The sequence below is a fragment of the Salmo salar genome, chromosome ssa13, assembly GCF_905237065.1.
Source record: "Salmo salar chromosome ssa13, Ssal_v3.1, whole genome shotgun sequence".
NCBI classification, from domain to species: Eukaryota; Metazoa; Chordata; class Actinopteri; order Salmoniformes; family Salmonidae; genus Salmo; species Salmo salar.
The window spans coordinates 6,118,025-6,138,528 of NC_059454.1; the positions used below are offsets into that span (position 1 = coordinate 6,118,025).

The 20,504-nt window shown below is 41.5% G+C and overlaps 2 protein-coding genes across 8 annotated transcripts in view; both read left to right on the plus strand.

The window, feature by feature from the left end:
- The window catches only part of LOC106566349 (FYVE, RhoGEF and PH domain-containing protein 1), a 167,209-nt gene extending 158,176 nt beyond the window's left edge, over positions 1–9,033 (plus strand). For both annotated transcript variants that reach the window (XM_045692846.1, XM_045692847.1), the window contains exons 14-15: positions 355–501; positions 3,088–9,033. In XM_045692846.1, the coding sequence (XP_045548802.1) occupies positions 355–501; positions 3,088–3,357 (417 nt within the window). In that variant the 3' untranslated portion in view covers positions 3,358–9,033. The remainder of the gene's footprint in view (positions 1–354; positions 502–3,087) is intronic.
- A 1,196-nt stretch (positions 9,034–10,229) lies between these two features.
- Positions 10,230–20,504, plus strand: part of LOC106566350 (transcription factor E3) — a 48,173-nt gene continuing 37,898 nt past the window's right edge. For 3 of the 6 annotated variants that reach the window (XM_045692848.1, XM_045692850.1, XM_045692849.1), the window contains exons 1-2: positions 10,231–10,815; positions 19,920–20,033. In XM_045692848.1, the coding sequence (XP_045548804.1) occupies positions 10,667–10,815; positions 19,920–20,033 (263 nt within the window). In that variant the 5' untranslated portion in view covers positions 10,231–10,666. Of the gene's footprint in view, positions 10,816–14,542; positions 15,007–19,089; positions 19,203–19,919; positions 20,034–20,504 lie in introns of those variants that run through there. The other 3 variants (XM_045692854.1, XM_045692851.1, XM_045692853.1) reach the window with 3 other exon arrangements.

Genomic DNA, 20,504 nt, shown 5'->3' on the forward strand with positions numbered 1-20,504 from the left:
CCTGACTACTGTAGAACGGTTAAAGGAGAGACCAGAGATAATATGTATAAGTAAGATAACAGAACCTCTATAAAACAGATACTTCAGAAGGTTCTGTTGACGGTGTGAGTCCTGACTGAAGGTCTTGGTCAAACACATTACCAAAGGACATACCAAGGACATGCATTTATGTCAAATACTTTTCTATGTTTTTGAACTGTATTTGAGAAGTTAAAGACAGGAGTAATGTAGTGTGCTGGTGTGTGTGTGTAATATCTAATGAAACAGAGTGTTCTGTAATGCTGTGTGTGTGTGTGTGTGTGTGTGTGTGTGTGTGTGTGTGTGTGTGTGTGTGTGTGTGTGTGTGGTCTACAGAAACAGGCGTCAGTGGCTGCAGAGAACAGTGTGATGTGTAGCTTCCTCCACCACATGGAGAAGGGAGCAGGCAGAGGCTGGCAGAAAGCCTGGTTTGTCATCCCAGAGAATGAACCGCTGGTGCTGTACATATACGGTGCTCCTCAGGTGAGATTACCTGTTATTACACCTCCATTAACCTGTTATTACACCCCTTATTAACCTGTTATTACACCCCTTATTAACCTGTTATTACACCCCTATTAACCTGTTATTACGCCCCTATTAACCTGTTATTACGCCTCTATTAACCTGTTATTACACTCCTATTAACCTGTTATTACGCCCCTATTAACCTGTTATTAGCCCCTAGTAACCTGTTATTGCACCCCTATTTACCTGTTATTGCACCCCTATTTACCTGTTATTACGCCCCTATTAACCTGTTATTACACCCCTATTAACCTGTTATTACACCCCTATTAACCTGTTATTACACCTCTTAACCTGTTATTACACCTCTATTAACCTGTTATTAGCCCCTATTAACCTGTTATTACGTCTCTATTAAACTATAGTTAGACTTATTATACCACTATTAGACTGTTATGAGATGTTATGAGACTGTTATTAGACGGTTATTAGACTGTTGTCAGACTTGTCAGACTGTTGTCTATCTGTTGTCAGACTTGTCAGACTGTTGTCAGACTTGTCAGACTGTTGTCAGACTGTTGTCACACTGTTGTCAGACTGTTGTCAGACTGTTGTCACACTGTTGTCAGACTGTTAGACTGTTGTCAGGCTGATGTTAGACTGTTGTCAGACTGTTGTCAGACTGTTGTCACACTGTTGTCAGACTGTTGTCACACTGTTGTTAGACTGTTGTCACACTGTTGTCACACTGTTGTTAGACTGTTGTCAGACTGTTGTCAGGCTGATGTTAGACTGTTGTCAGACTGATGTTACACTGTTGTCAGACTGTTGTCACACTGTTGTTAGACTGTTGTCACACTGTTGTCACACTGTTGTTAGACTGTTGTTAGACTGTTGTCACACTGTTGTTAGACTGTTGTCAGACTGTTGTCAGGCTGATGTTAGACTGTTGTCAGACTGATGTTACACTGTTGTCAGACTGTTGTCACACTGTTGTTAGACTGTTGTCACACTGTTGTCACACTGTTGTTAGACTGTTGTTAGACTGTTGTCAGGCTGATGTTAGACTGTCGTCAGACTGTTGTCAGACTGTTGTCACACTGTTGTCAGACTGTTGTCACACTGTTGTTAGACTGTTGTCACACTGTTGTCACACTGTTGTTAGACTGTTGTCAGACTGTTGTCAGGCTGATGTTAGACTGTTGTCAGACTGTTGTCAGACTGTTGTCACACTGTTGTCACACTGTTGTTAGACTGTTGTCACACTGTTGTCACACTGTTGTTAGACTGTTGTCAGACTGAGTTGTCAGGCTGTTGTTAGACTGTTGTCAGACTGTTGTCAGACTAGTTGTCACTACTGTTGTCAGACTGTTGTTAGACTGTTGTCAGACTACTGTTGTCACACTGTTGTTAGACTGTTGTCAGACTGTTGTCATGCTGATGTTAGACTGTTGTCAGACTGATGTTACACTGTTGTCAGACTGTTGTTAGACTGTTGTCAGACTGTTGTCAGACTTGTTAGACTGTTGTCAGACTTGTTAGACTGTTGTCAGACTGTTGTCAGACTTGTTAGACTGTTGTCAGACTTGTTAGACTGTTGTCAGACTGTTGTCAGACTTGTTAGACTGTTGTTAGACTGTTGTTAGAATATTATTAGACTGTTTATTTATTTAACCTTTATTTAACTAGTTCAGAACAAATTCTTATTTACAATGACGGCCTACCGTTGTCAGACTGCAATCAGACTGCAATCAGACCGTTGTCAGACCGCAATCAGACCGTTGTCAGACCGCTGTCAGACCGTTGTCAGACCGTTGTCAGACCGCTGTTAGAACGATGTTGGATCGTTGTCAAACCGTTGTTAGATCGTTGTCAGACCGTTGTTAGATTGTTGTCAGACCGTTGTCAGACCGTTGTTAGACCGATGTCAGACCGTTGTTGGATTGTTGTTAGACCGATCTCAGACCGTTGTCAGACCGTTGTCAGACTGTTGTCAGACCGTTGTTAGACCGATGTCAGACCGTTGTTGGATTGTTGTTAGACCGATGTCAGACCGTTGTTAGATCGTTGTCAGACCGTTGTTGGATTGTTGTTAGACCGATGTCAGACCGTTGTCAGACCGTTGTCAGACCGATGTTAGACCGATGTTAGACCGATGTTAGACCGATGTTAGACCGTTGTTAGACCGTTGTTAGACCGATGTCAGACCGTTGTTGGATTGTTGTTAGACCGATGTTAGAACGATGTTGGATCGTTGTCAGACCATTGTCAGACCGTTGTCAGACCGATGTCAGACCGTTGTCAGACCGTTGTTAGACCGATGTCAGACCGTTGTTGGATTGTTGTTAGACCGATGTCAGACCGTTGTCAGACCGTTGTCAGACCGTTGTTGGACTCAGATAATGATCCACTGATGTTCTACGTATTCGGTGCTCCTCAGGTGAGATGAGAAGCTTAGCTATGTACATGTATGTATATACTGATCTCCCACTGAACATCCTGAATTAAGTTTCCTCTGGGGGAAAAAAAAGTGATTCTCATTCTGACCGTCCACTTTCTGTGTTTACCTTCATCCTCTTCCACTTCCTCTTCTTCCTCCAGGATGTGAAAGCCCAGCGCTCTGTCCCTCTGATTGGCTTCGAGGTCTCCCTTCCTGAGTCATGTGACCGCATGGAACGCCGCTTTGCCTTCAAAATCAGCCAATCACACCTTACACTCTACTTCAGCGCCGACGGGGAGGAGCTACAGCGCCGCTGGACAGAGGTCCTATCGCGCGCGGGGAGAGGGGAGGAGCTACAGGATCACGGTTCAATCATAGAGACCCTAGAGGAGGAAGGGGAGGAGACTGCAACCTCGGGAGAGAATACGTGATTGGTTAGAAGGCGTAAAATCAGTATTAGATAATCTGCTGTATACTCATAAAAACTACAAACTAGAAACTACAAACTGTACAGATCATGAGCAGCACATACGCACAGTTTAAAACTTACAAACAAACAAACAAACAAACATACACACAGACACACAGACACACACCTCTCTGTATTTAATGTCAGTGACCAGTCAGTTGCATGATAATCTGCAGGTCCGTTTCTTTCAGTCAGTGTATTGCTCATCGTCTCATTAGTGAACCAGTGTTTGCAATAACAAAACAATGCCAGTCAAAGTAAAGTGTTGCTGCCCTCCTCCCTTCAGAAGAAACACATTACATGAAGATTAGTGTGTCATAGGTGATTTTTTTTACATTCTTTCATTCTGAGAACGGAACAGACATCCTCCTCCGTACCATTTTCCTCTGCCAAAATCCATGTTGATGATGTCATGTTTAGAACATTGAGTGGTTGCTATGCTGTCTGAGTGTTCTAGGGTTCTGAGTGTTCTGAGTGTTCTATGGTTCTGAGTGTTCTATGGTTCTGAACGTGTGTAACTCTCCACAGAAGGAAGTAGAAAGCTGATTATACACTACAGCTCTGTTTCAGTGTCTGTTCCTCCATGTGAAATGGCTGTTGTTTGGATGGTGATTGTTTTGCTATCCTATCTGTTACTTTCTACCTAATGCAATGCGATGATTCCTGAAGGGCTGGACAGTGTTGGAATATGATGATGGACTGAGGGCTAACTGACCCCTGGACGGACGGACGGACGGACAGAGACTGTCCCTGAATCCCTGGCCCTTTGGCTGAAGAGAAGAGGAAACAATATGGCTGCCTGCTACAACTGCCCCCTCCCGAGTCTGATCCTGGGGATGTTAAGCTACAGATGGAGGATCGTAATATGAGACAGTTTGCTACAGCTGGAATCCTGCAGCAACAGGATATGTGAATTATTACGTGGATTATAATGAATGAACCTTTTTTTTTTTAGTAGGGGTTGATAAAGAAAATTGTTACGCCAAATCAAGTCTGAAATTTTAAAGTGTAAATTTCAAACCTTAGAAGTGTTTTTAAACCTTGAATATACTACAACTTTGCACAAAAGAGTGATCAAATGAAGATCCTACATCTGTATAGCCTTTCACGTCTGTTCTGGGGGATGTGTTTCAGTCTTACAGTCTCCAAGTGGTATCCTTCCTCCTCAAGCACTCTCTCTCGTCGGGTTCGGCTGTATAGAATTTAGAATACAGAATTCCCAATTTGAAACGGTCCCTTTTTATGGAAAACTGTTTGTTTAGTTCTTGTACGGGGCTAATTGTTTTGTACATAGATCGTGTAAAGAGGATGTTGTTACATTACCACAGGTAAAGACTATTGAAAGAAGATTTAAGAAAAATATATATCATTTTTGAGGTTTGACTCCAATTGAAGAAGTTACGTGTCTGGCCCTTTTCTCACTTTTTACAATTAGATACAGTGTTTTTAACCTTTAAGAAATTCCCTCGATGCCCATGTTATCTCTAGAACCAAGGGCCCAGTGATGAATAGAGGGATTGAACCCCGTCTATATCTGAAAACATTATTTATTAAAAAAGCAGATAGTTAGTTCCTGACTTGCAGAATCTTTCTGACTCCCTAAAGCTGAACGCTTAAAAAAAAATACAAAAAATACGTTGGTCCCAATGGCTTGACAAGTGTTATAACACACCACTCTGCCACCTAGTAGAGACAGACTGTATTACACCTAAGAGCATCTGCAGAAAGCAGGGAATTAGTTACAGCCTGTTTGTCCCTGGAAGAGACAGGGTGAGGAGGTATAGAAAGACTGATGAAATACACGACTGTCCATAAAATCATTTCTCTTTCTAAAACATGGTAATATAGCTGGAGCTTGTCATGTCAGAGATGGATTTATGATATTGTACTAATGAAGTCCTTATTAGAGACATTGAGAACGTCTTCCCAATCTCCACTGATCTGTTTAGGCTACGGTACTTTGGTATGTGGTGATGTTGTTGAGTGAGAGAAAGCATGTTGTGTTGACATGTTTACAATAGAGAGAGAGAGAAAGAGTGAGTGAGTGAGAGAGAGAGAGAGAGAGAAAGAGAGAGAGCGAGAGAGAGAGGGAGAGGCAGCGGCGGGGGAGGAGTCTAAGAGATTTCAGAAATGGCTTGTGTTTTGTATCATTCTAACCAGTGGTATCTGACTTTATGAGAGTGTTTTACTAGTTAATACAGAGTACAGAATGATACAGTATATATGAAATAGCAAAAAAGTAGAATATTTTAGATGTTTTGATGAATCTGGGTTGGTTGTGTATGTTTGAAAATATATATATATTTTTTTTTTACGTGCATTTGCATTGTATAATTTATTCTCCTCTCGGCCCAGTTTTGTGGGTGAGGTGTAGGTCTATATGTGTTATTGCTGTCATGTTGGTGCTATCTAGATTGGACTTCAAATTATCGTGTTTGAACTACTTTTGGACATCCCAGAACTTCTCAATGACCACTAACTACAGTATTAGTCTGAAGATGACGATGTCAATTAACATAACGTAAAGGGACTAGATACTAGCCTGGTACCAGGTCTATTTGTGCTGTCTCGCCAACTCATCCATAACAACGTTCCATTGAAGTTGGCAAGAGAGCACCAACAGATCTGGGACCAGGCTAAACTGACACATTGTCTTTGTTTTTACTCCTAAACTAGTAACTCAACGTGGTGATTGGCTCGATGGACGAATTCAAAAGGTATATATTTTTTTTAAATACAGCTGAACAATTGTGTTGGATTGATATTGTTTTGTTATTGTTTCTCTTTGTTGTCTGAGAGAAGCATTCAGTAGCTTAGCTACAGTATAATAACGCCAGATAGACAAGACCAGATATAAGGTGACGTGTGTAAATATTGACATTCCAGTGTGTACTTGACTTGCCGTCCATCCAGCCTCTACTGTACCTAGCCTGGTCCCAGATCTGTTTGTGCTGTTTTACCCAACTCTGTGACAACTCTTGAGTTAGCAAGACAGTTACAAACAGGTCTGAGACCAGGCCCGCACACTTCATGTGCCAAGAACACCGATTCAAAGTGTTGGTTTAAATCTGAATACCTATACATTAGGTTACGTTAATCCCCACATCCCCTCTTTGAAAGAGCGTTCATGTTGAATTATAGCAGTGCCATACCTCCTTTTATCTATCTGCACTATAGAGTGTTGATGAGTGTCAGTCTTCTCTACAAACATCACAGACAACAGGACCATGACTGTCTGCACAGATAACAATACTGGCGATAAAGTTTATATAAATTAGTATGATGGGACAGCTACTTCCTGTCTCATTACATTACCATGGTAACAGTTACAACATGCCTTACAGTACAGTCTTATAGCTTCTTAGACATTATCCGTCAACACCGCTTTATGTTACCTCTGCTTTTACCAATGTACACTTAGGGATACTACGATACGATTGAGGCTCTCAGTCCATATTTTTATTTGATTATTTGTGGTGGGTTTTTATCTGCGTTTTGTATTCATTTATTGGTTTTACTCCAAAGTATTTTTTTAATTCACCTGATGCCCGGTAATATTGAACCTTCAAACAAATCCAAATTCAAATGAAATAATTTGACAGTAGAATCACTAATAGGATAATTGTATACTGCTAGAATATATTCAGTAGTGGTATAAATCCTGGATTTTTCTTGAATCATGAATTCGGATTAAATTTGGATTTTTGTTTGTGTACCAAAAATACCTGTGCTCTGTTTTTTTTTTTTATTTTTTTTTTTTACACAACATTCCCATTGGAATACACTACAGTACGTTTTATATATAGACGGATTCATTTCCCAATACTTCCAAACATATTGCTGAACTGTATTGTAAGACATGATTCTGTTTGTTTACAATGTAAAGGTCATAAGACTTTAGGTACTCATGCGTTCAAGGACAACTGCTCTGTGCCTCGTGTGACGATCAGGAATCTGCAATGTTTGGGGAACTTTACCAACTATCTTTACTACAATATACAAACTAAAAAAAAAAAATAGGCTTTCATTGACATCTACATGAACTTGTTTGAACATTCTGTGAAATAATAATGAGACATACAAACATGCTACACACATTACACGTTACTGTAACTATGGGTGTTATTGTAACTATGGATGTTACTGTAACTATAGATGTTACTGTAACTGTGATGGGATACCCACTCATTACATGTTACTGTAACTGTGGGTGTTACTGTAACTATGGATGTTACTGTAACTGTGATGGGATACCCACTCATTACATGTTACTGTAACTATGGGTGTTACTGTAACTATGGATGTTACTGTAACTGTGATGGGAAACCCACACATTACGTGAGTGTTACTGTAACTATGGATGTTACTGTAACTATGGGTGTTACTGTAACTATGGATGTTACAGTAACTGTGATGGGAAACCCACACATTACGTGAGTGTTACTGTAACTATGGATGTTACTGTAACTATGGGTGTTACTGTAACTATGGATGTTACTGTAACTGTGATGGGAAACCCACACATTACGTGAGTGTTACTGTAACTATGGGTGTTACTGTAACTATGGATGTTACCGTAACTATGGGGGAAGTGTACACAGTACACACATGTTACATGTTGCTCTTGAAGCGCTTTGAAATTCTATAAAATGTAATAAATTATTATTATTGTTATTATTACATGATTGTTACCTTAACTATGATGGGATACAGACAAGATAAAGGTGTGTTAGTTTAACTCTGATGGGAGATGTGTAAACAAACATGTTACATGTGTGTTACTTTAACTGTGTTACAGGTTTATACAAACATGTTTGAGTGTTACATGATCAGTGGTACAGGTTTATACAAACATGTTTGAGTGTTACATAATCAGTGGTACAGGTTTATACAAACATGTTGGAGTGTGATTGTTACTGTAACTTTACGGTAAATGGGATATACAGACAGACAGGTAGAAGCAGTGACTGGTGTGTTTACAGTAATGTCCTGTCATCAGCTTAGTGGCCTGTACACTGCTCTGCTCTAGTCTGCCTGGCATTACTTTTAATGTTGTTGTTATTCATCAACATCTAGGGTTGTGTCTGAAAGGCACCATGTTCACTATATAGTATAGTACACTACTGTTGACCAGGGCCCATTGGGTCACCCATACAATTCTGTCACATTGGTCAAATGTAGTGCACTATGTAGGGAATAGGTTTCCATTTTGGACGCATCCCTAGGTCTCTGTTGAGAAAACCCTGATATGAACCGTCAGTATGGTAAGAGGATATTATAATCTTGTTACAGTGAACCAGAACGGCCTGGACACGTAAAAATACATTGGCAAAAAAATATGCAAATAAAGCTTTCGGAAATATGTTATAGTCTCACTGAGCGTAAAAGGCATAATGTGGTACAATTATTTCCTATTTTCGTGAATAACACAGCGGTATATGTTTTATCGTCAATAGGAATGAGTATCACTGTTATTATAATTATTATTAGGATTATTCTTATTACTAATAATAATATCGGTGGCAGGCCACTGGGTACCATTGTATGTCGATATACAAATGAAATCTGTGCAAGATAATGATGAAATGTTTATGAGTATAAAAAAATAAAAGGAAGACTACAGGTCTATGTGTCATTACGGTGTTTGGTTTTGTGAAACACTGACATTATTGTTAATCCTATTCCATATTCAATCTAAATAGATGATCTAATTCATGAATTAATCAAAATCAACATTACACCTTTCCGATGGGTGAAACTTCTAGACATATATTCCATGTGTCATCAGTGGGCCTAAATAAAAACAACATTTATTCCATGTGTCATCAGTAGTCTTACATAAAAACAACATTTATTCCATGTGTCATCAGTAGGCCTAAATAAAAACAACATTTATTCCATGTGTCATCAGTAGTCTTACATAAAAACAAAATGTATTCCATGTCATCAGTAGGACCTACATAAAAACAACATTTATTCCATGTCATCAGTAGTCCTTCATGAAAACAACATTTATTCCATTTGTCATCAGTAGGACCTACATAAAACAACATTTATTCCAAGTGTCATCAGTAGTCCTTCATGAAAACAACATTTATTCAATTTGTCATCAGTAGGACCTACATAAAACAACATTTATTCCATGTGTCATCAGTAGGACTACATAGAAACAACATTTATTCCATGTGTCAACAGTAGGCCTAAAGAAAAACAACATGTATTCCATGTGTCATCAGTAGTCTTACATAAAAACAAAATGTATTCCATGTGTCATCAGTGGGCCTACATAGAAACAACATGTATTACATGTGTCATCAGTAGGCGTACATAAAATCAAAATGTATTCCATGTCATCAGTAGGACCTACATAAAAACAACATTTATTCCATGTCATCAGTAGTCCTTCATGAAAACAACATTTATTCCATTTGTCATCAGTAGCACCTACATAAAACAACATTTATTCCATGTGTCATCAGTAGGACTACATAGAAACAACATTTATTCCATGTGTCAACAGTAGACCTAAAAATAAAAAATAAATGTATTCCATGTGTCATCAGTAGGACTACATAAAAACAACATTTATTAAATGTTGAATCAGTAGGCCTGCATCATAACAGCAGTAAATAAAAGGATGTAGCTTCTGGTAAAGTTTTGTGATCTGCGAGCTTTGTGACAAGCAGATTAAATATTTGTTAAGTGGAAAACAACCTCTAAACTGACCTATGTACTTCCGTGGTTCTCTTTACGCAATCCTATTGGCTGAAGAACATTCTAGCCCTGCCCACCCGGTCCGTTCATTGGAAACCTGGCTTGTCCGTCAAAGCTCGAACGATCCTTCGTTCAGTGTTGACTGGGAAGAAAAAAAATAAAAAAGCTATACGGACACTCCTAACCTCCAAGACCGATATTTAATTTGTTGTATATTTTTAATTTGGTTAAATTTAAGGTTATAGTTACGGTTAAGGTAAGAGTCGTTTTACAGGTCAGGAGTGCCCTTATAGCCTCTCCTAGGTTGACGTCCGTGAGGATTTCTCCTACTTTTCATCCCACTTCCCGTAATAGAACGGTGAGCAGGATGATTTGATTACGACTCCCCGCAAATCGAGCCCGCAGTTACACCGAACGAACCCTACTCATTCATTACGGTGTTTGCGCGGTGATAGTCTCTCTCTCTTTCTCTCTGGATTTCAAGCTGCACTATCGATTCTTCGGCCTTGCTAAAATACTATCTTTGTTAGCAACTCAGGAACCGATTTGGTAGAGAAATGTCTACCTTTGACAAGGGGCAAAACAGCGAGGAAACGGGGACATTTGAGTCATATCAAAATCGCGTTTTGGTACAGAGAGTTCCTCACGAACAGCCGCAGACTGTGTTCGTCATTCTAGACACGGCCGAAGCTCTGAATTTCATCAGGTGAGTCAAAGATGCATGCATGCATATATATATATATATACATTCCATTGTATATAGCGTTCCATCTATTATCTCCCACTGGTCTACTTATAAAACCAGTAGAACTAACTTATTGGGCATTTTGACCTAATTTGTTGAGTAAATGTTCTGTGATGGCATCACACTCTGGTTTATATATATGCAGCTGCAGTATCAGAAAGGAAGTGTTCTCGTAGACAGAAAGCTCTCTGTCTAAGCGGGGTAATTAATAGACACACACACATGGGGTCACAGTAATTCTGCTGAGATGTGTAGGGTGAGTCATCTCCTTCAACATGACATGCTATCTGGGTGGCAGGGTAGTCTAGTGGTTAGAGCATTGGACTAGTAACTGAAAGGTGGCTAGATCAAATCCCTGAGCTGACAAGGTAAAAATCTGTTGTTCTTCTCCTGAACAAGGCAGTTAACCCACTGTTCCTAGGCCATCATTGTAAATAAGAATTTGTTCTTAACTGACTTGCCTAGTTAAATAAAAACCACGACTGTGTCAGAGGAAACCAATAGAGCAAGTCAAGAACAGTAACATGGAATGTGTGTTGAATAACCTTATGTTCACTTCTGTATGTATGTGTGTCTGTATACCAATTAGCTACCTTGACCTGAAATGAAAAGCCAAAGTGCATTTGATTCCACATAGCTGTTAAGTTTGCATTCCTGTTATGGTTGAAACAGACCTACTAAACTTGGGATTGTATTTTGTTACACTTTGTCCACATGTCGTTGTATAAAAAGGCAAGTTGCATAATGCTGAGTGATTAAACTATGATGATTTACTGGGCTATAACTTTAGCTGTAATTCAGTAAACTTTAACACTTCTTGAAAGTTACCCAATCTGTATTTTATGTTTTGAATGGGTTTTAAATTCCTGGATGGTTGTTATAACACACTCTCCTCGTGTGTGTGTGTGTGTGTGTGTGTGTGTGTGCGCCTGCCATGCGTGTGGACCTTGTCTGAGTGGAAATGACTCAGCAGAAATCTCCCTCTCAGCTCATTTTTATGGCTTCCTGTAGGGACACGTTCCAAATGGCACCCTATTTCCTTATATTGCGCACTACTTTTGATGGTCCCTGATCTAAAGTAGTGCACTATATAGGGAATTGAGTCCCAAATGGCACCCTATCTACAGCCTGGTCTGGGATGAATGTAGATCTGCTGAGAGGTTGTTATTTAGTTTGACCAACTAAATGAAAAACACATCTCTCCGATAACATCACACTGATGTTGAGTGGACTTTTCCTACTTCCTTTATTTTATTATTATTTATTTAACCTTTTATTTAACTAGGCAAGTCAGTTAATAGCAAATTCTTATTTACAATGACGGCCTACCAAAAGGCCTCCTGCGGGGTTGGGGGCTGTGATTAAAAATGTAAATACATTTTAAATAAACATATAGGACAAAACACACATCATGACAAGCCTACTTTATTTTATCCCTTTGGAATGTGGACTGTAGTCTACTGTGCTCGTGTCGACTGTAGTCTACTGTGCTCGTGTCTACTGTGCTTGTGTCGACTGTAGTCTACTGTGCTTGTGTCGACTGTAGTCTACTGTGCTTGTGTCGACTGTAGTCTACTGTGCTCGTGTCTACTGTGCTTGTGTCTACTGTAGTCTACTGTGCTCGTGTCGACTGTAGTCTACTGTGCTCGTGTCGACTGTAGTCTACTGTGCTCGTGTCGACTGTAGTCTACTGTGCTCGTGTCGACTGTAGTCTACTGTGCTCGTGTCGACTGTAGTCTACTGTGCTCGTGTCGACTGTAGTCTGCTGTGCTCGTGTCGACCGTAGTCTGCTGTGCTCGTGTCGACCGTAGTCTACTGTGCTCGTGTCGACCGTAGTCTGCTGTGCTCGTGTCGACTGTAGTCTGCTGTGCTCGTGTCGACTGTAGTCTGCTGTGCTCGTGTCGACCGTAGTCTGCTGTGCTCGTGTCGACCGTAGTCTGCTGTGATCGGGTCGACCGTAGTCTGCTGTGCTCGGGTCGACCGTAGTCTGCTGTGCTCGGGTCGACCGTAGTCTGCTGTGATCGGGTCGACCGTAGTCTACTGTGCTCGTGTCGACCGTAGTCTGCTGTGCTCGTGTCGACCGTAGTCTGCTGTGCTCGTGTCGACCGTAGTCTGCTGTGCTCGGGTCGACCGTAGTCTGCTGTGATCGGGTCGACCGTAGTCTGCTGTGATCGGGTCGACCGTAGTCTGCTGTGCTCGTGTCGACCGTAGTCTGCTGTGCTCGTGTCGACCGTAGTCTGCTGTGCTCGTGTCGACCGTAGTCTGCTGTGCTCGTGTCGACCGTAGTCTGCTGTGCTCGTGTCGACTGTAGTCTGCTGTGCTCGTGTCGACCGTAGTCTACTGTGCTCGTGTCGACCGTAGTCTGCTGTGCTCGTGTCGACCGTAGTCTGCTGTGATCGGGTCGACCGTAGTCTGCTGTGATCGGGTCGACCGTAGTCTGCTGTGCTCGTGTCGACCGTAGTCTGCTGTGCTCGTGTCGACCGTAGTCTGCTGTGCTCGTGTCGACCGTAGTCTGCTGTGCTCGTGTCGACTGTAGTCTGCTGTGCTCGTGTCGACTGTAGTCTGCTGTGCTCGTGTCGACCGTAGTCTGCTGTGCTCGTGTCGACCGTAGTCTGCTGTGCTCGTGTCGACCGTAGTCTACTGTGCTCGTGTCGACCGTAGTCTGCTGTGCTCGTGTCGACTGTAGTCTGCTGTGATCGGGTCGACTGTAGTCTGCTGTGCTCGTGTCGACTGTAGTCTGCTGTGATCGGGTCGACCGTAGTCTGCTGTGCTCGCAGCTGGTTTAACACATTGTTGTTTCTCTTTTGTCTATTGTTTTTGTTGTAGTTTTTTTATATAATGGTACAGATTAGAGACATAACTAAATGACCAGGTTTATACCAAGAAAAACATATTCATTAATTGTTTTCTTTGTTATCAATTATAATAAGACTATAGCACAGATAAAACAATGAGACCGATATTTCACCCGATGTATAAATGTGACGCATCCACGTCACGTTTCCATTCACTACCAAATATGGCCCAGTGGCTGGCTGTAGGAGATGATGTATTTTGGATATCATTCTGTTAATTTTCTCATTGATCAGAAAGAGTTTTCTGTTCCCAAAACTAAAATCTGTTACGAACTGAGTGGACAAAGTTTTGTAGACTACCGCTTTCCCAAAGTTTAAAATGTTTTTTGTTGTTGTTTAGGAGTGCAGAGTCAACATTTGAGTTATTATTGCACATTTCACAGAGTAAGGCGTTCCCTAACGGAAATATGCTAGAATGGGCCAATAGGATCTCGCTAACTCGTGTCTGGCTATGCCCCCTTCCCCCCTTGCTTGTTCTGCCCACTATGACTCATTTGTTCCCGTTTGAAACGATAGACAGTGGTTTATCTTGGTTTGGTTTAGTTACACACATCTTTTACTGATAAACGAAATCCTATCAAATGGAGTTTAAGACTCGGCTATTTTTGATGAGAACATGTTATAATGTTTAATCTGCCTCCTTTGTCTAATAACAGTAATATTAATACAATGTTTCCCATGCCTACTGTGTTGTTACAATGTTTACACTACAATGTTCTCCAGTCATTACTACTGTTAGGCTACGATATTAGAATGTTTCATTTGACAGAAAGTTGGTGCGTGATTTATAGTAGTCCGGGTAGTAATGGGGTTTAGTTCACTTGCTTCCTATTTTTAGCAGCTCTACGGTTGCCTCTGTCATTTTGTCGCGCTGTAGCCTAAGCAACTAATACGATGTAACAAGCCAATGTCTTAGGATACAAAGGGCTATTCTTAGATTTTATTGTCTAACGGTCATTTGATCGCTGAGGCAAAAAAAAAAAAAAAACATATTTTTTAGTTGAATGTTGATGAGGTTTCTCTAAATTATTCTCGGTTTAACCGTTGAGCGGAGCAGAAGGCAACATCTTCCTCTTTATGATGACAACATGGCTTCCTATTGTACAACATTAAAACTAAAAACGACATTTTTGTTTTGACAAATTAATTCTCATTTTTCTGCATAAACCTAATTGTGAGACTGGAATATTTTCCCACTAAGGACCGATTATGGAATTCCATTACTCGGGTTTCAATCTACCGGGTTTTCAGTTATTTTTCTCCTGAAGGCAACGGGACTATTTTATATCATTTATTGGTGAGTTGGATATATTTTAGTTTTCATATCATAATAGTCATAAAGACTAATTTAATATAAGCTAGTATTCGGTTCGGTCGGTGGTAATTCTAGAACAAGACATCTTGGCGGTGTTTACATTCTGTGGACGTCTGCTTGGCATTTACGGAGCTATTTTCTTCCCTCAGCCTAGGCTACTGACGAGACCTGCTATAATGTATACTAAACTAAAATATATATGATATATATGTAACAATTATTATATATATATTTTTTTTTACTGAATTACAGTTATATAAGGAAATCAGTCAATTTAAATACATTCATAAGGCCCTAATCTATGGATTTTACATGACTGGGCAGGGGCGCAGCAATGGGGAGCCAGGCCCAGCCATTCCGAATGAGTTTTTCCCCACAAAAGGGTATTATTACAGACATAAATACTCCTCAGTTTCATCAGTTATCCAGGTGGCTTGTCTCTCGCAGGTAAAGAAGTCGGATATGAAAGTCTTGAGCTGGCATGGTTACATGTGGCCCAGGGTTTTTAGTCTGGTTGGACTTACTGTAAATTCTCTAAAACAACATTGTAGGTGGTTTATGGTAGAGAAATTAACATTCAATTCTCTGGCAACAGCTCTGGTGGACATTCCTGCAGTCGGCATGCCATTTGCGTGCTCCTTCAAAACTTGAGACATCTGTGGCATTGTGTTGTGTGACAAAACTGCACATTTTAGTGGCCTTTTTTGTCCCCAGCACAAGGTGCACCTCTGTAATGATCATGCTGTTTAATCAGCTTATTGATATTCCACACCTGTCAGGTGGATATATATCTTGGAAAAGGAGAAATGCTCACTAACAGGGATGTAAAAAAGAAGAGAAATAAGCTTTTTGTTTCATAATGGAACATTTCTGGGATCTTTTATTTCAGCTCATGAAACATGGGACCAACACTTTACATGTTGCTTTTATATTTTTGTTCAGTAATTATACAGTGCCTTCAGAAAATATGCACAACCCTTGACTTTTTCCACATTATGTTGCAACCTTATTCTAAAATTGATTATAGTTTCCCCCCTCAATCTACACACAACACTATATATATAATATATATATATATATATATATATATACTGCTCAAAGAAATAAAGGGAACACTTAAACAACACAATGTAACTCCAAGTCAATCACACTTCTGTGAAATCAAACTGTCCACTTAGGAGGCAACATTGATTGACAATAAATTTCACATGCTGTTGTGCAAATGGAATAGACAACAGGTGGAAATTATAGGCAATTAGCAAGACACCCCCAATAAAGGAGTGGTTCTGCAGGTGGTGACCACAGACCACTTCTCAATTCCTATGCTTCCTGGCTGATGTTTTGGTCACTTTTGAATGCTGGCGGTGCTTTCACTCTAGTGGTAGCATGAGACGGAGTCTACAACCCACACAAGTGGCTCAGGTAGTGCAGCTCATCCAGGATGGCACATCAATGCGAGCTGTGGCAAGAAGGTTTGCTGTGTCTGTCAGCATAGTGTCCAGAGCATGGAGGCGCTACCAGGAGACAGGCCAGTACATCAGGAGACGTGGAGGAGGCCGTAGGAGGGCAACAACCCAGCAGCAGGACCGCTACCTCCGCCTTTGTGCAAGGAGGAGCAGGAGAAGCACTGCCAGAGCCCTGCAAAATGACCTCCAGTAGGCCACAAATGTGCATGTGTCTGCTCAAACGGTCAGAAACAGACTCCATGAGGGTGGTATAAGGGCCCGACGTCCACAGGTGGGGGTTGTGCTTACAGCCCAACACCGTGCAGGACGTTTGGCATTTGCCAGAGAACACCAAGATTGGCAAATTCGCCACTGGCGCCCTGTGCTCTTCACAGATGAAAGCAGGTTCACACTGAGCACGTGACAGACGTGACAGAGTCTGGAGACGCCGTGGAGAACGTTCTGCTGCCTGCAACATCCTCCAGCATGACCGGTTTGGCGGTGGGTCAGTCATGGTGTGGGGTGGCATTTCTTTGGGGGGCCGCACAGCCCTCCATGTGCTCGCCAGAGGTAGCCTGACCGCCATTAGTTACCGAGATGAGATCCTCAGACCCCTTGTGAGACCATATGCTGGTGCGGTTGGCCCTGGGTTTCTCCTAATGCAAGACAATGCTAGACCTCATGTGGCTGGAGTGTGTCAGCAGTTCCTGCAAGAGGAAGGCATTGATGCTATGGACTAGCCCGCCCGTTCCCCAGACCTGAATCCAATTGAGCACATCTGGGACACCATGTCTCGCTCCATCCACCAACGCCACGTTGCACCACAGACTGTCCAGGAGTTGGCGGATGCTTTAGTCCAGGTCTGGGAGGAGATCCCTCGGGAGACCATCCGCCACCTCATCAGGAGGATGCCCAGGCGTTGTAGGGAGGTCATACAGGCACATGGAGGCCACACACACTACTGAGCCTCATTTTGACTTGTTTTAAGGACATTACATCAAAGTTGGTTCAGCCTGTAGTGTGGTTTTCCACTTTAATTTTGAGTGTGACTCCAAATCCAGACCTCCATGGGTTGATCAATTGGATTTCCATTGACTATTTTTGTGTGATTTTTGTTGTCAGCACATTCAACTATGTAAAGAAAAAAGTATTTAATAAGATTATTTCTTTCATTCAGATCTAGGATGTGTTGTATAAGTGTTCCCTTTATTTTTTTGAGCAGTATATATATATATATTGTGCAAATTTATTAAAAAACAAACAAACCCTGAGATCACATTTACACAAGTTTTTGTATTTTTAATTTTACCTTTAATTATGCAGGTCAGTTAAGAACAAATTCTTATTTTCAATGACGGCATAGGAACAATGGGCAGAACGACAGATTTTGTACCTTGTCAGCTCAGGGATTCGATCTTGCAACCTTTCGGTTACTAGTTCAACACTCTAACCACTAGGCTACCCTGCCGCCCCTAATAAGTATTCAGACCCTTCACTCAGTACTTTGTTGAAGCACTTTTGGCAGCGCTTATAGCGTCCAGTCTTCTTGGGTATGACACTTCTAGCTTGGCACACCTGTATTTCTCAAGTTGTCAGGTTGGATGGAGAGCGTCGATGCACAGCTATTTTCAGGTCTCTCCAGAGATGTTCGATGACGTTCAAGTCCGGGCTCTGGCAGGGCCGCTCTGGAACAGGTTTTCATCAAGGATGTCTCTGTACTTTGCTTTGTTCATCTTTCCCTCGATCCTAAATAGTCTCTTAGGCCCTGTCGCTGAAAAACATCCTCACAGCATGATGCCGCCACCATGGTTCACTGTCGGGATGGTGCCAGGTTTCCTCCAGTAGTGATGCTTGGCATTCAGGCCAAAGAGTTCCATCTTGGTTTCATCAGACCAGAGAATCTTGTTTCTCATGGTCGGAGAGTTCTTTAGGTGCCTTTTGGCAAACTCCAAGCGGGCTGTCATGTCTACCATAAAGGCCTGATTGGTGGAGTTATGCAGATGGTTGTCCTTCTGGAAGGTTCTCCCATCTCCACAGAGAAACTTTGGAGCTCTGTCAGTTTGACCATCGGGTAGGCGTACCCTAATGGAAATATGCAAGTATATGCAAGAACCGGCAGATAGGATCTCGCTAACTCGTGTCTGATCCACCAATCAGGCCTCTAGGGAGTTTTTCCTAGCCACCGTGCTTCTACACCTGCATTGCTTGCTGTTTGGGGTTTTAGGCTGGATTTCTGTACAGCACTTTGAGATATCAGCTGATGTAAGAAGGGCTATATAAATACATTTGATTTGATTTTGATTTGATTTGGCCTTTCTCCCCCGATTTGCTCAGTTTGACCGGGTGGCCAGCTCTAGGAAGAGTCTTAGTGGTTCCAGACTTCTTCCATTATAGAATGATGGAGGCCACTGTGTTCTTGGGGACCTTCAATGCTGCAGAAATGTTTTGGCAACCTTCCCCAGATCTTTGCCTCGACACAATCCTGTCTCAGAGCTCTACGGACAATTTCTTTGACCTCATGGCTTGGTTTTTGCTCTGACATGCACTGTTAACTGTGGGACCTTATATAGATAGGTGTGTGCATTTCCAAATCATGTCCAATCAATTGAATTTACCACAGGTGGACACCAATCAAGTTGTAGAAACATCTCAAGGATGATCAGTGGAAACAGGATGAACCTGAGCTCAATTTCGAGTCCCTTAGCAAAGAGTCTGTATACTTATGTAAATAAGGTATTTCTGTTTGTTTTTTTATACATTTACTAAAATTTATTTTAAAAAAATTAACTTTGTCATTATGGAGTATTGGGTGTAGATTGATGAGTTTTTTGTTGTTGTCTGTTTTAGAATAAGGCTGTAACGTAACAAAAGGTGGAAAAAGTCAAAGGGTCTGAATACTTTCCGAATGCAATGTATAGTGTATATTCTTATAGTTGTATGTTGTTGTATGTTACTGACCTGTAGTTGTATGTTACTGACCTGTAGTTGTATGTTACTGACCTGTAGTTGTATGTTGCTGACCTGTAGTTGTATGTTGCTGACCTGTAGTTGTATGTTGCTGACCTGTAGTTGAATGTTGCTGACCTGTAGTTGAATGTTGCTGACCTGTAGTTGAATGTTGCTGACCTGTAATTGTATGTTGCTGACCTGTAGTTGTGTTCCTGACCTGTAGTTGTGTGTTCCTGACCTGTAGTTGTATGTTACTGACCTGTTGTTGTGTGTGCTTGACCTGTAGTTGTATTTTACTGACATGCAGTTGTATGTAGTTGTATGTTACTGACCTGTAGTTGTATGTTGTTGTTTGTTACTGACCTGTAGTTGTATGTGCCTGACCTGTAGTTGTGTGTTCCTGACCTGTAGTTGTATGTTGTTGTTTGTTACTGACCTGTAGTTGTATGTTACTGACCTGTAGTTGTGTGTTCCTGACCTGTAGTTGTGTGTGTTTTCCAGTGTGGAGCCTCTCCTACCTGAGTCGGGGATAGTGGCAGATATCGAGGTCGAGAGCATCCTTCCTTCAGAATCGGATGCCTTCTACCAGCTGAAGAGCCAGCCCATTACTCTGAGGTGAACACACACACACACACACACACACACACACACACACACACACACACACACACACACACACACACACACACACACTGTTCTAGGTCAGACCAGATACTCTCTTCATGTTGGTCTATCCTCCCATTCTTGTCCTCCCCCTGTTTATCATGTACAACAGAGCTGTTCACCAAGACATGTCTGTGCATGCCTAGCTCAATCCAATCAAATTGTATTTGTTCACATGCGCCGAATACAACGTGTGTACCGACCTTAACCGTGAAATGCTTCCTTACGAGCCCTTAACCAACAAAATGCAGAGTTAAAACATTTTATAATACAAAGACAAATAGTAACACGAGAAATAAGGAAATTATTCTCTCTGCTTCACGGAGAGAGAGAGACAGACAATCAAGTTACTGTTGTTTATCCTCTCTGTCTAAACCCCGTGGGATTTCCCACAGTGTATTCATAGTGACTCAGCAAGGATAC